The 15,325-nt window shown below is 42.0% G+C and overlaps 1 protein-coding gene across 1 annotated transcript in view; it reads left to right on the top strand.

Annotated features, from left to right (window-relative positions):
- Positions 1-473: 473 nt before the first annotated feature.
- Positions 474-15,325, top strand: part of CLMP (CXADR like membrane protein) — a 44,553-nt gene continuing 29,701 nt past the window's right edge. Inside the window, exons 1-2 of the mRNA XM_063355083.1 lie at positions 474-503; positions 661-1,005. Of these exons, the coding sequence (XP_063211153.1) occupies positions 861-1,005 (145 nt within the window). The 5' untranslated portion in view covers positions 474-503; positions 661-860. The remainder of the gene's footprint in view (positions 504-660; positions 1,006-15,325) is intronic.

Here is a 15,325-nt window from a genome sequence, read left to right as displayed (position 1 = left end):
AGTTTTTACAACTTGCTCACTTGCGAACTGCATGAGGGCGAAGCTGAAGATAGGCTGTAAAGGTCTCTTGGGCTGCTTTAAAATGGCTTTTGGGAGTGAATTATAAGTTGCATCCCATAGTATCCCATAAATGCAGACAACCAATTTCTGCTAGATTGAGCTTTTTCTCTCATCAGTGAAGCACAGATAAGTGCAAAATTAAATCAATTCTTAGGAATTTTTTCTCTACTAGAAACTCAAAAAGAAAGCCGTGAAGCAAATGAAGAAGGTATTGCAGTAAGATTAAGAGCTTTAATTCTGCAATTTACTAGCTACAAAAGAGAATAAAGATAATGTATGCATGTGAGTGTGTTTATCATTCTGAAAAGCATGTGTGCTTTTTTCCTGAGAGTCCCTCTCTAGCCCTTGAGTGACTAATCTGATTTTTTTCCATGCTGGATTTTTACTGCCTCCAAACTTAACTGTTTTGACACTAGAGAAATCCTCTTGTTTCTCCTTCAAAGGTAAATATATATATTATTGCTAAAAATTAGCTGTACCTCACCCACATGACTGGTCTTCACTATTAATCCCAGCTGATGGTAGGGAGGGGCTCTTCTGGGAGGCAGCCATGTGGTGAACATTGAGCACAGTGTTTTCCCCTGCTTCTCTCCTTTTCAGACAAGCAAAATTGTTCTATGCTGCTGTAGATGTGAACTCCTTGCTGCACTGCCTCTGTCTCTTCGTTTCCAAAACTCAAGGGCCTGAATTACTAGCTGCAGAGATCTAAAAGCTCTCACTGAATCTGGATGGAATATGGACAAGGAGATGAATAGCAGAAGGGAAGAAAGAGTGAAGTTGGTTATTTTTCTGGCACATGGATGCAATTACACTCAGTGCATTCCAGAGGCGTTCCTTTGAATCCTGTGCAGGTCTGCCTGCTGTTCCTGGGAGAAGGAAGAAAAAGGGAGGAAAAGTCCCTCTTGCTTGGAGACGGAATGTCTGCACTTTCAATCCTCTTTTTAGGTAGGTTGGCTTTTTGGTTGTTTTTGTGTTTTTAATCAAACTTCCATGCGCCCTCTCTGCATGACTGAAATTCATTTCTGGTAAGTAAGAGAAGGGGATTTGTACAGAAAAAACTTTTATGGAAAACTCCAATTTCAGTGTTGTTTGGGTTCTGATGCTTTTTTTGTTGCTTTATTAGCAGGTTGATAGCCAGAAATCTTTTAATATCTGGATTCATTATTTAGAAGTGGTAGTTAAACAGAATCCTTTCAGAATGTATGTTTCTTGTTTAAAGAGGGCAGCACTTTTAAGCAATGAACTAGCGAGGGGCTTAAATCTCTTTCTCAAAACAAGGTGAACAAAATGTCTTTGTTTCAAGCATAGTGTCAAATTTGTTTAACTCTGTTTTGATTTGCTTGGGCATTTAACATTCAGATTTTAAAATAAAAAGGGGTTATTGTTTGCAATTGATGCCTAAGATTAGAAACAGATGTGTTTAAGTGCAAGAGGGAGGAGTTGAGGGGGAAAGGATGGGAGAGGGGAGATAAAGGGGGAAGGCAAGAAATGGGAAGAAAGAGGGCTGCTGGAAGAAGGGAAAGAAAAGAGGTAGATGTTGACTGTTGAATAGGAGAGGAGCGGAGAACAAAAAAGGAGACATTAAAGGAGGGTGAAGAGAGAAGGGCTGGAGAGCTGTTTGCTAAAGCCGTAGCCTATGGAGAAAAGAGTTTGCAGCCCTGGGGTCTTTGAGGGGGCTTGCCTGCAAGACTGACTCACAAGCAGACTGGGTTTCTACATCTCCAGAGGCACTGTAATGTGATGAGTGAGCTTCTGTCTCGATTCTGCTCACCAGATAGTGCTGACAGGCAGACAGCTATGAAATCTGTTGTGCTTAGGCAAAGGCTGTGATTCCTGGATCCTCCTGTCTCCCAGGAACCTGGGTACAGGTGTGAAAAAGTGGGTCGGTCTCTGATTCCCTGGAAAGAGTTGAGCCCTACAGCGTGGTGGACTGGTGTGGCTGGGCACAGGTAGAACAGAGGTTTTGGACAGCCATAACGAAATTTTGCAGTGAACAGCCCTGTTCCTTAAGTCCTGCAGGTGTGGAACGTGGACTGGCCAGATTTCTAGATATCTGAAAGACAAAGATTATTTGTAGAACTGCTGAATAAATTTTAGAGAAGGCTTTTGCTCTAGGGATTGCTGTTAGGAAAGGTTTTATGTGGAGGAGTGTGATGGGGGCTTTGACATGCTGCAGAATCTGCAGGGGAGTGCAGGCAGCAGTTTGTCCCCCTGCACATCTGCCTTGGCCACTTGTGTCTCAATATGGTGGAGATGGTGTTAAAAGAAGACTCCAGGAGATGAGACACAAATTAGGAAGAACCAGGTGGGCTTCTGCCAGATGTGTCTGGGCTGGGTCAGCCCTGCAGAAATGGCCAGGAAAGCTGCTCTGTGGAAATTAGGAGACAGGTGTCGGTTGCTTACCTCACTGATGGAGACAAACAGAACTGCAGTCTTTGATCCACCAACCCTGTTCAACTGCTGAATATTCCTATATGTTGAAGGTTTGGAGCAAAAAGGAGTAAGGTGTTGCCAGAGAAAAGGTGCTCTTGGCTGTAATGTAATGACAATTTACCTTTGCATGACTAGTACTGCCTTTATCTATAAAACACAGTGGGCTTTATCATCATTATTCTTATGTCTTTGGCATCTAGGCATCTTCGGTATGCTGGTAACACAAAACAAAAGACAGTCCCTGCCCTCAACAGTTTATGCTGTCACCCATGGGTTGAGTTTTTCACCCTGTCTGTGGGAATTGTCCAAGCACTGGTGAGGGGAGAGTAAGTGGCTTCCCAAAGCTTACAGCAAAATCTGGAATGTTATGTTTCCTGGTGTACCACATTAGTCATTCAACTGCCCCTTGTCTTGCCCATGCTTTACCTGCCTTCTCAACAGACAACTTGGTCTTTCTGCTCCGTGTCCAGCTTCACCAATATTAGGAGTGTGTTCTAGGAAAAAGTAAGGAAGTATTGCGATTCCCTTTCCTAGATTGTCCTGAAGACTAGGAGGCTGGGGAGTGTCATTTGTTAGCTAGAGAAAGTGTAGTTGATTTTCTTCAGTAAAAAAGTATAGAAGTGCCAATGATGGCTTGCTTTTCTTGCTGATAAAGGGAAAGCCTAGCGTGGAAAAAAGGGTTTAGAGAAGCCAAGCAAACTTGAAAGGAAGGTTGCCTAGTTTGTCTTTTTGTTATTAAACATACTAATAGCATGGCTAATATACACAGTCCTTGTCTCTTACACTGTTTGCCTCTCTGGGGCAAGTGAACAGCTGTGGGAGGAGACAGAAAATGGGAGACAATTAGTTTTAAGGAGGCTTTTAAAACAAGACAAAATGAAAGACTTAAGTGTGAGCAAGAGCATGACCATGCTTACTTCCCTAGTAAAGGCTAGGTAAATGAAGGAGGAAGGAGTGAGGAGTGGAAGGTGATGCATGCTAATGTGCGTGCCTACACGTGTGTGTTTGACATCTGATTCTCATCTCGGCCCACAGCTGGTCAAAATTGTTTCAAACTCCTTGTGTAACATGCTGCACTCTTAAAAATCAGGATGGAAATTTCCAAGGGAAATATCTGTGATTGTTCACTACTGAGTGTAAAAACTTCATAATAGAATATTGCATTTCTCAGCCAGTAAAAATCTAGCAAATGTTTTCATTTAATATTTTACTGAATTGGTTTAAATTTTCAGGTGCTGGAATTCTCCTTTTGCCTTCTTTCACCCCTTCCAACTCAATTTTGTATATTTTTAATGAGCCCTCTGTTAAAGTAAAAAGCTAATTTTCTTGTAATCAGATATGTTCACAGGGGGTGATGCCTGAATGCCTGGCTTTTGCACTGGTGTAACTTGCTTTTTTGTGTTGGTTAGTGTATGTGCTCAGGCTTTCAGAAACCAATGAGTTCAAGATTAAAAGCAGTAGATGTGCCAAACCAAATCAGTCATCCAGCTTTCTGGTGTCCTGCTATTGGCAGTGAACCTTTATGTTAGTGTTAGAGGTTGCTCACCTCAATGCATGTTTGGTCTGGCTTATGATTGTCTGACAAAGATGTGTTCAGTGTGTTAGAATCAGGATGTTAGACAGGGTTGGTGTTTCTAGAGTGGGTGCAGCTGTAATGGCAAAAATACCTTTTGTACTGATGTAGCAGAGCTCTGCCCTCAAAGCTCTGAGGTCAGTGACTCTCATATCTCTGTCCCAGGGGTATCCAGTTGCTGCATTGAACATCAAGACTCTGATTGTCTTGCTGCACTGGGAAAAAGGTTATGGTGCAGATCCTTCCAGTGCCTGTTGGCATGAGCAATTGGGTCTGACAGTGTACGTTTGCCTAGGTATTCACCCGACTTCTAGCTTGAAAATCTGTGATGATACGGAAGCAGCTCTGCAGCATTCAGCAGTGGTAGGTCAGCCTGGGGCTGTGCTCTAGTATACTGAGTCTGGCCTTCTCTCCTGCACAGGCAACCTGCAGTGTGCCCTATCACATCTCCTTGAGATCCTTCTCCCTAAACCCTTGCAATGCTACACTCCAGTGAAGCCAAGAACCCCTGCAGTGTTATTTAAAAAAAAAAAAAAAAAACCAAAACACTCCTGCTCCCAGTGATGTTACTGTGAAGTCTTATATTTTAATGGAATGATTCTGCCTGGAATTAGTAAAAAGCAAAGGAGACTGTTCTAAGCAGCCTGAAAACTAAGCCAATGGACCTTTCTTTGCTGATTTTTTTCCAGGTATTTCCCACATTTCTCTGCAGTAACTAACAGTATATAGTACACTTGCTATTTCAGAGTTTTCTCATGGCTCCTCTGTCTTTGCCTGTTTGTTTCATGGTGTACTTAGAAGCTTGGTTTTGCCCTATGTTTTAAAAGGACTTAATAAAAACAAAGCCTTGGCTCGGGAGTGGAGTAAGAAAAGAAAAATCTGTAGCTGTGAAAAAGGGTTGTGTGTGACTGTGGATTTTACCTTCTCTGTGTTATTGGATTCTAAGGAATGCAGGTAACTTCTTGGTGTATTTAGCTCAAAAGACTATTCTTCCAAGGACTTCACATAATTGACAATTTATTTCTATCATGAATACTCCAAAGGCAGTCAACAAAACATCAACTGTATGGAAGATTCATCCTGTTAGAGTAGTGTGAATTCTGTTTGAGGACAGGGCAAAGAGCTCTTTAATAGAATGCTACTTTAAGAATACCTAAGCAAAAGGGAGCAAAGAAAAGCAGTGTATCCATTTGGTGCTCCAGGGGGAATTCATAGGAGCTAGACATAATTAAGTGAGTTGCTATCTGGCAGGATATCAGGGTTAACACTCCTTGTGAGACACTAAAAGTCTTCTAAAGCCAGGGATGGCTTACATCGAATATTTTCCGTCAAGACATTTGATGAGAAATGGCCTATTTTTCTCTAGTTAGTACTGCTTTGTTTTATATGAAATAGTTCGGATTTTTAGCATCTAAAAAAAATGTTTATTTGGGGGTTTATTTTTATCCTTTCTGGTTTTTTTCCATTTTACCATGAGGAAGAAAAGGGGGGGGGAAAAAGGTAACCTTCCAGAATAAGAAAAAGCAGCATGCCAAAGTTGAGCTGAAATTATGAAGATTAATTCATTTGATGGGAAATAGAGCTGGGGAGGGGAGGAGGCAAATTTTCTGAATTTTCCATGGAAAACAACGGGTGTTTTGCCTTTGTGCTGATCCTGGACCTTGTCTCCTTATGTAGAATTAGTGGTCTGTTTCTGTGGAGCACTCTGGCCCACTTCAGAAGGACATTTTGTGTAAGAGCAGCACAAGCTTCCCAGAAATGTCATTGCACAGCTGGCTTGGAGATATTCTGATGTTTATCCTCTGGATCACAACAAATGCCCCTGTTTTCCTCAAGGCAAATACAGGGCTTTATAGGGAACTTAGCAGGTTTGCAATCTGGGATTTGTTTGAATTTTCAGGAACTGCCTGAGAAGAAATGTAAGCAGTCACTCTGACAAAGCCTTGTGTGTATTTGAAAAATCCTTTGTGTGTAAGTGTGCCTGCTACACCATACTAAATGATTGCACTAAGTGTATGTCTAGTACCAATGAAGTGGGTTGCTCCAAGCTGCTTTCTGTGCCTTTTCCCTTCAGAAATAGTCCCCACAGCCTTAGTCAAACTATACCTTAGATTTCTAGCTAAATCAATCCCCTGTGTTAGCCAGGGCAGTAGTCATTGCTTGCGTATCTGTCATGTATTTTATACACTTGCAGAGGAAGCTTGGCTCATGTGTACACAATATTGTGCATATCTCGCATGCACTAATGTGCTACAAAAGAGGCTACTTTGGGTGCAGTGGGAACTTGGCGGTACCCTGTCTAAAAGATGAATGTGGTTTTTTTTCCCCCCAAAGCTGTTTCTTCATCTGTTTTTAGAAATGGTTAGTTTACAGAAGCAGCCCAGCAAAAAGCCAAGGGTGAAGTCAGGTCACTGAGGTCTGTAAATAGATACTGAAATGACAGGATAGTGGAGGATCCAGAAATGGCTGTGCAGGAAGCAAAACAATGGAAAGTGTGTGAAGTGATGGGAAGTAAAGTCAACAGAAGTGAGGAGGGTGCATTTCTTTCTTGGTCATCTGTTAGACTCTCTTCTGCCTTCAATCTGCTGCTTCAGTATTGCCGAGTGGAATAACCGCAGCCTACCTCTGCCAGACAGGGCTTCAAACCTTGTCTAAAACATGCTTTTCCCTGGGTAGAACACAGAGAAGGTGTATGCAATAGTGACTGGGTGCTCTAGCAGTGGGTTAGCAACCCAGTATAAGGCTGCTCCTTTTTCCCAGAAGTACCGAAAAAAGCAACTGGGCAATGGGTATTGACCTGCCTCAGAGAAACACCATTGCTAGGCTTTTCTCAAGCCACTTTTTTGGTATCTTGGTTTCTTCGTGTGACTAATTAGGTAGCTCTAGCTTTTTGTTGCAATGAGGACTGAGCAATTGTAAGATGCATTGAAGGTGAATGAAGTAGAAGAACATGAAACAAGTCTTGTCCTCATCTTCTGTTCCGTCTTTTCTAGGAAAGCATTTGGCAGTTTAAAAAGGCAAATGTTGTAACTCAGTGTTTCTCTTAATGGGCCAGACCCAGATTCATGATGTCAGAATTGCTGTCCTACAAGAATCAATATACATTACAGTATATTTTCAGCCTGTCTCTTCTGTGTAGGTGACATCCATTTTTGTGGCTGGAAAATACGAATGAAGTCTTAGTGTATGTGACTTGCTCCTGGCTGATGAGGTAGGAAGGCTGAAGTTCAGCATAGTGCCTGCAGTTTAATTGCCTATGGTAGGAAAAGGTCAGTGAAAATTTTGTTGCGCTTATAATATGCATTGGCAGAAGAGAGGCTGCTCTCCTGGAAACAGTCTTTTGAAATGGAGCGTGCACAGTTAGAGGCAACTGATGACCATGACTAGACTGCATTTGGTCTACCATAATACTGCACTGCTGCTACTGTTGTAGTGTGCTTTGTGGTTAAGTATCACACTTACATAAAAGCGTTGAGTAACTCGGTCTAGTAGGGCTGTATTGGTTAGAGAAGTATATAAAGCCCATCTAACATGAGGAAGTGAAGGCACAGGTGGGTGCACACTGCGTAAAGGCAAGGTAGCTGTTATGTTAAGTTTAAACCCTTGCAGCTCTGACTTTAAGCAGTTTTGCTTTGAATATGTCCTCAAATGTGGGTAGAAGTAGTGATGGGCAGATCACTGACAAACAACTGAATCCACCAGGTACAATTTAACAAGGTGAGATCCTTGAGCTGCCATCTGGAGGGATGACTTCTAAGCAATGGGAAGGTTTGACCTATCCTTATTTTATAATAAGATACTTGATAAAGTATTAGTGGCTTTTTAGTACCAATATGCTGAGAAACTCCACTCATGGTGTGCATGACTGCTATGTTACCAGAAGAACCCTCACAGAAAGGAAACTCTGAGCTCTGTGTTTAGTATCTGAATTACTTCTGCATATGACAGAGGAAAAATCTAGTCTTTCTAGCTATTGTATACCTGTGGAGTAATCACCTGTGGTTAAGTGTCCATTGTGCTGAGCTGCTTGGCAGAGCAGAACCTGGAAGCCAGCTACATTAAATGATAGGTGGAAGTCCCCTGTCCTTTCCTGTGGCTTTTGATAAAGGGGAATATTTGTATGCTTGTCTTAAAGCATGTGCCCCAGCATTCGCTCAAAATTGAACTGCTCCTTATAATCTTTTAACTAGCAGCAGTTGTATAGTAACTCTAACAATGCTGTACTCTGTCAATGGAAAAGTCTTTCAAAGGCTGTTGGTGTGCTTTGCTGGAGTATCTGAAGGTTAAAAAAAAAAAGCAACAGCTCAGGCAAGCGTTAGGGAGTGGTCAATGCATGGGCTGGTAGTCTGGATGCAGTTCCCTGCTCAGTTCTAGATCTTGGCAAGTCATGTTGGTGCCTTTAGCTCTTTTCCTGCTTCCTTTTGCCTTTTACTCTTTGGTTATTGAGGCTGTAAGTTCTTTTGAGCAGAGATTGTCTTTCCCTATGTGCCTGGATGGCATTTAGTATAAATGGGGTTGGTAAGAGGCCTTTCCAGAACTACAGTGTGGAAAAAAAAAAAGAAAAAAAATTAGTCCGTTCCCTTCCCCTCTTTGTGCCTCAGCAAAAATGTCAGAATTAGGTGGTTTTCCAGTATTTGGAATATTTGAGATGTATGCTGGCAGAGTCTCATAACTCAGCCTGCTTAGGCTATTTTTTTTCTTAAAGGGTTGATAAAATTTTAAAGGTCTTAGAAATGTTTTATATAGATATGAACCTTTATCTGTAGAGTAGGGCTGCAGAATGCCAGGAAATGATGGGGTAGTTGTGTGTGCAGTGGAAATCTTTGATATAACACAGCAAGCCTTGAATATTGAACTAAAGCAGAGTCAGGCACTTCTTTTTTGTTAAAAAAAAAAATATTGCAGGGTTTTCAACCTTGAAGGCAAATCACTTTATGACTTCATTGTTTAAATTTAGGTTTTGTTTTGCGGGGGGGATCGTTAGACTTGAAGCAAAAGCCTTATAGCCCAGGGACTGTCACTTCTGATTACTTCCAGTGACACTTCCAATTATTTCCAATCACAATTCCAGGGACAAGAGGAAAAAGGAGCCACATTCTCCAACATCAGGGCTTTTTTTTTTCTGAACAAAGGACATTTGTCAAACCTCTGCAGAAAAAAGGTACTGAGTCAGATTGGGAACTCTGCTGTGGTAGGGTAATTCCAGAGAAAAATCTTAGGAAGTGAAACTCAAGGCCAGTGTCTGGCAGGATGCTGTGAATCCTGCTGCGGATCCTGCCTTGTTGAGTAATATTAAGGAAATTGCTTCATTTTCCCCAGGCGTTAAATGGCACTAGGACTCATTTCAGTGCAGCAACATGCAGCTTCAGTGAATGTCTGCTAAATGTTCTGTGGGTCTTGTAAGACATAAGGATGCAAAAGTACTGCTTGTAGAAAGCAAACAGCTTAGCGTGCTCAAAATGGGAAATGGAAGTCTGCTGAGGGAACTTGACTGACTTGTAGGTACATGAAGTGAAGAATTTGGTGCAGTGTGTTTTAACCAGTGGTGAGCCTACAGGCTATTGTGTCCTTCGAAAAATGAAGCAAGACATGATTGCCAGTGGAAGCCGGAGCACTACCTAATTTTCAGATGTCTCCGGTAGCATTACTTCAGACTGCTGAAGTGTAAAAACAGTCTTAAAATGGTGTCACAGCTTTCAATCACACTTAGTGAAGCCTTTCATTTACTTAGTCATTCTGCACTAGGCGGTGAGTGGAGCTGGGGCTGCTGAGTGTAGGGGTTATTATTAGCAACTGTTTGCTTTATTTGCTTTATAGTAATGCTTAAAAGCTGCAGCTATGATCAGGGCTCTGCAAACGCTGGGGAGACTGTTTTACATTGTACTAATAGGTGATGAGCAACAGACCTGGTCTGACATTAGGAGTCAGATATTAAGGAACTTGAGCTAATTTACAATGGGAGTCATATGCTGGACCTTAGCAGATTTCAAAAGCAGTACCAAGTGAATGCTCTAGCTTCATGCAGTGACTGAAGATGTCCCTCTACTTTTAAAGTGGGAATGATATGTGTTGGTAATCTGGGTGATTGAAGTTCTGGTGGTTACTTATAACAGCCATAAATCCCCTGTTGTTCCTCAAGTGGTGGTTGTGTTCCTCACTTGCCTGTGTTTATTCTGGTCTGCCTGGGGTTGGATGTCACTGAGAGATGCCTGTGCCAGCTTCATCCGTTTTCCTGTAATGGAACACTAGTGTGTTTCTCTGTAGAACTCATCCTGTTGTAACATACAGACTCTGGGTATTATTTGCCACTTGAGCATAAAGCAGACGACATATGTTTTGTCAGCAAAGTTCAGAAATTCAATTCCAGATGAGCAATTTGGCATTATTTTGGTTCTGAGACCTTCAAAGAATTCCTGGTCATCAGCTCTGTTTTAGTGGCATTTTCTGTTTCGATGCTTGGAGTAGGTCGATTCCACTGCAGGCACCCATCACAGAAGGTGACTGAGGTGGCACTTGCAGAGAGTGTGGTGCTAATTCCCTAGGAGTCTCAGCATTTCACGTAAGGAACTGTTTTACTGAATCCATCCAATCTGGATGGTTGTTGCCACAGTACAGCTTTGTCTTGTTCTAATGTGGTCTGTGCCGTGGGCAAAGCCCCGTTTCATTTGTATTGTTTCAAGCTCTTGCTTGGAGACAAAGGGAATTTTAACCAGACAAAGCATAGCTTTTGTGTTGACAAATGCTGTGATTTTTCTTTTAATTTCGTTTCCAAAGGAGAGTTTTAAGCAATTGTGAGTGCTTTCTGGTCACAGCAGCATTCAGGATCTCTATATTCCTTTTTTGGTTTGGCCAGAGACTTAGTGATTTAGTAATTCAGGTTCCATTTTTAAGTGCCTGCAGTTTTGAGTGTCTCCAAGTGTTTTAAAGGGTCAGCACTTTTGAGGATGCAAGTCTAGGGACATGTGAGCTTGCTCACACCAACTATGTGCTGTCAGACATCCTTGAAGCATTAAAAGTTTTGGGGGTGCATTTGAAAATGCTGCCTTCCACTGCTTTGTGCCTCAGCTGCTGTTCTGAAGAGTAAGTGTAAGAGCACTCACAAATGTAGCAACCTTTCCCTCATGAGCTGTAAAGTGCTTTGAAATCACTGTAGAAATGGAGCTGCAAAAGTCCAAAATGATAGTCTGTTAAGACATGTCAGGCACCAGTTTAATGGGTGGAGAGTCTTCCCATCAGTGACACTGTGTGCCAGATGGATCCCAGCTTTGTCAGAGCTCCTTCCATTTAGCCCAGGGCTGTCCCTGGAGTAAACAGAAGAGGCAATTCTGCAGCTGTTAGTTAATTCAGACCCAATATGACCTGGTACAAGAAAAGTTCAAAACTCCAAGCTCCTCTGCTCTGGAGGTAACAATCCTCATTGCACAATACTTTCCCCTCTAATTATTTGAACTTGCATCTCTTTCCTATTTAGTAATGCCCTGGGCATGTTGCTTCCATTGTGGGGATGGTAGTGAATACGTATCCATTAGTAAAAGGCATTGAATGCAGTGGAGGCTGTGATGGTTCTTTTTCTTTTGTCAGCAAGCATCCTTCCCCTGCTCCATATTCTCTGCTGTGGAAGCAGCAGAAGAGAGGAGGAAAGCCAAGACTGGAATGTGAATGGAACAAACTGGGCCTTATTGCACTGGATGGGACTGTTCATGGTGATATTTTCTGGGTTTTAAGTGCTCTGAGGCAGGGACTTTTTCTTTGCTTGTTTGCACTGTTCCCTACAACACTGCAGACTTGAAAGCTGCATAGCGACCCGGAATGTCTTAAACCTACTTATCTTCCAGCTTGCTGTCTAAACAAGCCAGGACCAGGTTAGTATCTATTCATTGTAATGCCAGAGCATAAATTCATGAAGCATGAAAACAGAAAAGTTGGGAACCAAAGATATTCAGACATCTGAAGAACCATTCAGATGGGATGCTGAGGGAGCTCATTTGCTATGGGCTTATGTAAATTGGGCTTGTTCTGACCAGATCATAAAGCAGTATCTGCTAGTGAGTTTATTATACTTTGCTAATGGTCCTACTACTGAGCAGCCCTGTAGTGTGCAGATAGGATTATTGGACTTCTCAGCATATCTTGATTTTAGCACATTAAAGCCACAGAAGAAAAATTTAACAGAACTATCTTATGGGCATATCTGGGAAAGCTTTGAGATATCTTGATATACACACAGTGACAGGGATTTTCAAGTAGTCTTGCAGAAAGAACTCTGCCCCTCTTCAAAGGTAAAGTTAGAACAAAATTGAGGGCAGTGTTGAAAATTGGTAGAGTATATTGGAGGGCAGGGGGTTTGATCGTTGTTATCCTTGCATTCATTTTCATCTTTCGAGTAAAATCTCTCTTCTGGAAAGACAGCCAGGTTTGGTTTGAAGGCCTCAGGTGGTAAAAATCTCCCATCAGTTTGTCACCAAGATCATCTATCTTCTGAACAACATGAATATTTCTGGTTTCACTTAAAATGTCTCTCTTCTCTATCTTTGTCTGGGCTTCTTGTGCTTCTTTTTATTTAATGCTGGCTTGGCTAGTGAAAGAGATTTACCATAGCATGGAGCAGACTTGTGCCATGCCTTGGGTGCTGTGCACCGTGCCTTTCTGCCAAGTGCTCAGGACTAACTTAGGGGTCTGTCTGTTAGGCCTTGAACACAGATCCTTTAGAAATCTTTGTGAAAGCATGGTACCTGGGCATTTTCAAAAATATCTTCTTAGTTAGTTTAATCAGTCCTCTCTGGTATAGACACTTAAATCTAGGAAATCATAAATACTGTTCTTCAGGTATGTTCTTACGTTGGTTTTTTTCAGCTCCCAGAACAACTCGTGTGCTAGTTTTTTAAAGGGAATCAGAATGTTGCTAAGATTTATTCTCTCCTTATTTGCCCCTTACCTTTCCTTAGAAACATCTTTAAGTAAAAAGATGGGGGGAGGAGTTGATCAGTCATGCGTGTAGAAGGATTTTTTTTAACTAGCCAGTTAGACAATATTGGCATTTTGTCATTTTGTTTCTCCCTTATTAGTGGTTCTGTGAGGACTACTGAAGATGTGAACTATTCCCTCTTCCATTCTTTGTTTCCAGAAACCAATGCTCTGATAATTCACACATGCTTAGTTTTATAGAATATAATACTGGTGTATGGCACACCCTACCCCAACTCAGAAATATGTTAAGTGAACAGTAAAAAACACCCAATTGTTTGCTATAAGTGATTTACTACTGCTGAAAGAGCTGCACTGTGCACTTTCCATATACTTTAAAACTACTGCTGAATGGAGGCTGTGCTGGGCAGAGGCAAGTCCCTTATTTTGACAAAGGCTGCCTTCCCTGAGGAGAATCCTTTGAATGCAAATATTTTTTATCACTTCGCAATAGCATATAACATACGTAAGAACTTTGCCTGTTCCTGCACCCCTCCTGCCTTGTGTTCCCTACTTACAGAGCAGAGCCTCTCCCATACTATGTGGTGCAAAGCCATGTGTGCAGCATGCTTTGCTTCTGGCTAGAGCTTTCCTTTTAGTCCCTGCTCTCAGGGTTGTCCTCGCAATATTTCCTTTCCTGCAACCATGTGCATGGAAAACCTAGCCTACCCAGAAAAACAGCAACTTCAATAGCTGCTGGCGTCCTTCGTCTGTATGAGACATGCTTTGAGTATGCTGAAACTTTTAACTCTTTATGTGTATCTTTTCTTGTGGTTTTTGGGTTTCGTAAGCCTTTGATGGGGTCTGGGATGTTTGCTGTAAATCTCCAGATTCTGGCAGTGTCATAGCAGTGGGGTGGAAAAATCTCCCTACATTGAAAGCACCTGATGTAGTGAGTCTGGCACAGGAAGATATTTGGCCCTTGGAAGGGAAATTAATTTCCTGTTCCTGCAAGGGAGGAGCTTATTCAGGGAGGAATTGGCACTGCTTTTCCATCCTTGCTGTGGACTTAAATGCTTCTTCAATTTTATGATGATCTTGTAACAAGTAGAATGGAGAAAAGTCCACTAAAGCAAATTCTGTTTTTCTAAAGCATCTGCGTGGAGTAGATTGGAAGTGAGCTCACTCAATCTCTTCTTGGAAAGATGTCTTCTAGCACCCTTTCGCTATGGATCTGACTGGCAGTATGATCTAATTGCCCTGGATTTAGGAGGTTTGGCATTCTTGGCTTTCATTGAATATATCCAAGTCTCTTCATCCATTTAAGCCTTAGTGTCCCAGCCCCAGATGGTATCATTTATGTTGTGATACTGGGCCGTAAATGCTTTAGTTCATGGAGGAAGAGACACAGTGTGTGGTCTCCTTGCTACTAAAAATTGATAATCTTATCAGCAAGTGAAGAGTGCATTGATGGGGTGGAAGCTGTCAGAGAGCCTGTGACTTGCTCTCTCTGGATAAGGTCTGTAAGTAGCCGGGTTTAGACTGGGTCTGAGTTATAGGAGGAAAGGACAGTAGTTAGCTATATATTCCTGCTCTGGAGGGAACAGCCCTGCTCATTGCTTTAAATCATTCTGGGGTTTTATTTTTCTGTGTCAGCACTGTCAGAGCCTATAATCCTCAACCAAAAGAGGCCATCCTGCCCTACCAAGAGGACTTAAAGTGAGGAATCCCCTTCAGCAAGGATGTGGCAAGCAGACTGAGGATGTAAAAGAAAGGAAAAATCCTGAGCCAATATGCATATAATTAGCGCCTGATTATGATGCAGAATTAAAAACAAAACATGAATTCCCTTAGTACAGGGAGCTGGTGGAGCCCCACAATGGGCAGCACTTAGTGCCAACCGTGCATTATGACAGCAATTGAGCAGGTAATGATTATGCATGCTTTATAAACACCCACCATCAGTTATGTTCATACTGTGCAGACAGGGAAGACTTGATGTAGCAGATAAATGTTATTTCTGTAGACATTTTAAATAGCAGTCACTGTTCAGATATTCTCTCCATCCCCCTCCGATCCAGAAGTAGTACATAATATATGAACACTCAGAGTAGATGCCAGGGAAAATGTCCTAGGCAGCTGTGAGAGATTAAAGATACTGGAACATTAGACTTGCATCAGTCCTGAGCTGTGCTATGAACGTTGAGACACGTTTGCCTGTGGGCAGAGGAGCTCTGTTCATTGTCTGGCTTTCAGGTCTCCTGGAAGACTGAGCAAGACACTTTTCTTGTGCTTCAGGTGGAGATGGTGACTTCCTGCAGGAAGTACAGTATGACTAATGCATGGAAAATGGCA

Source organism: Chroicocephalus ridibundus, chromosome 18 (assembly GCF_963924245.1).
Source record: "Chroicocephalus ridibundus chromosome 18, bChrRid1.1, whole genome shotgun sequence".
NCBI classification, from domain to species: Eukaryota; Metazoa; Chordata; class Aves; order Charadriiformes; family Laridae; genus Chroicocephalus; species Chroicocephalus ridibundus.
Note: the sequence above shows the minus strand (reverse complement) of the source record. Positions and strands in the feature narration are given on the sequence as shown.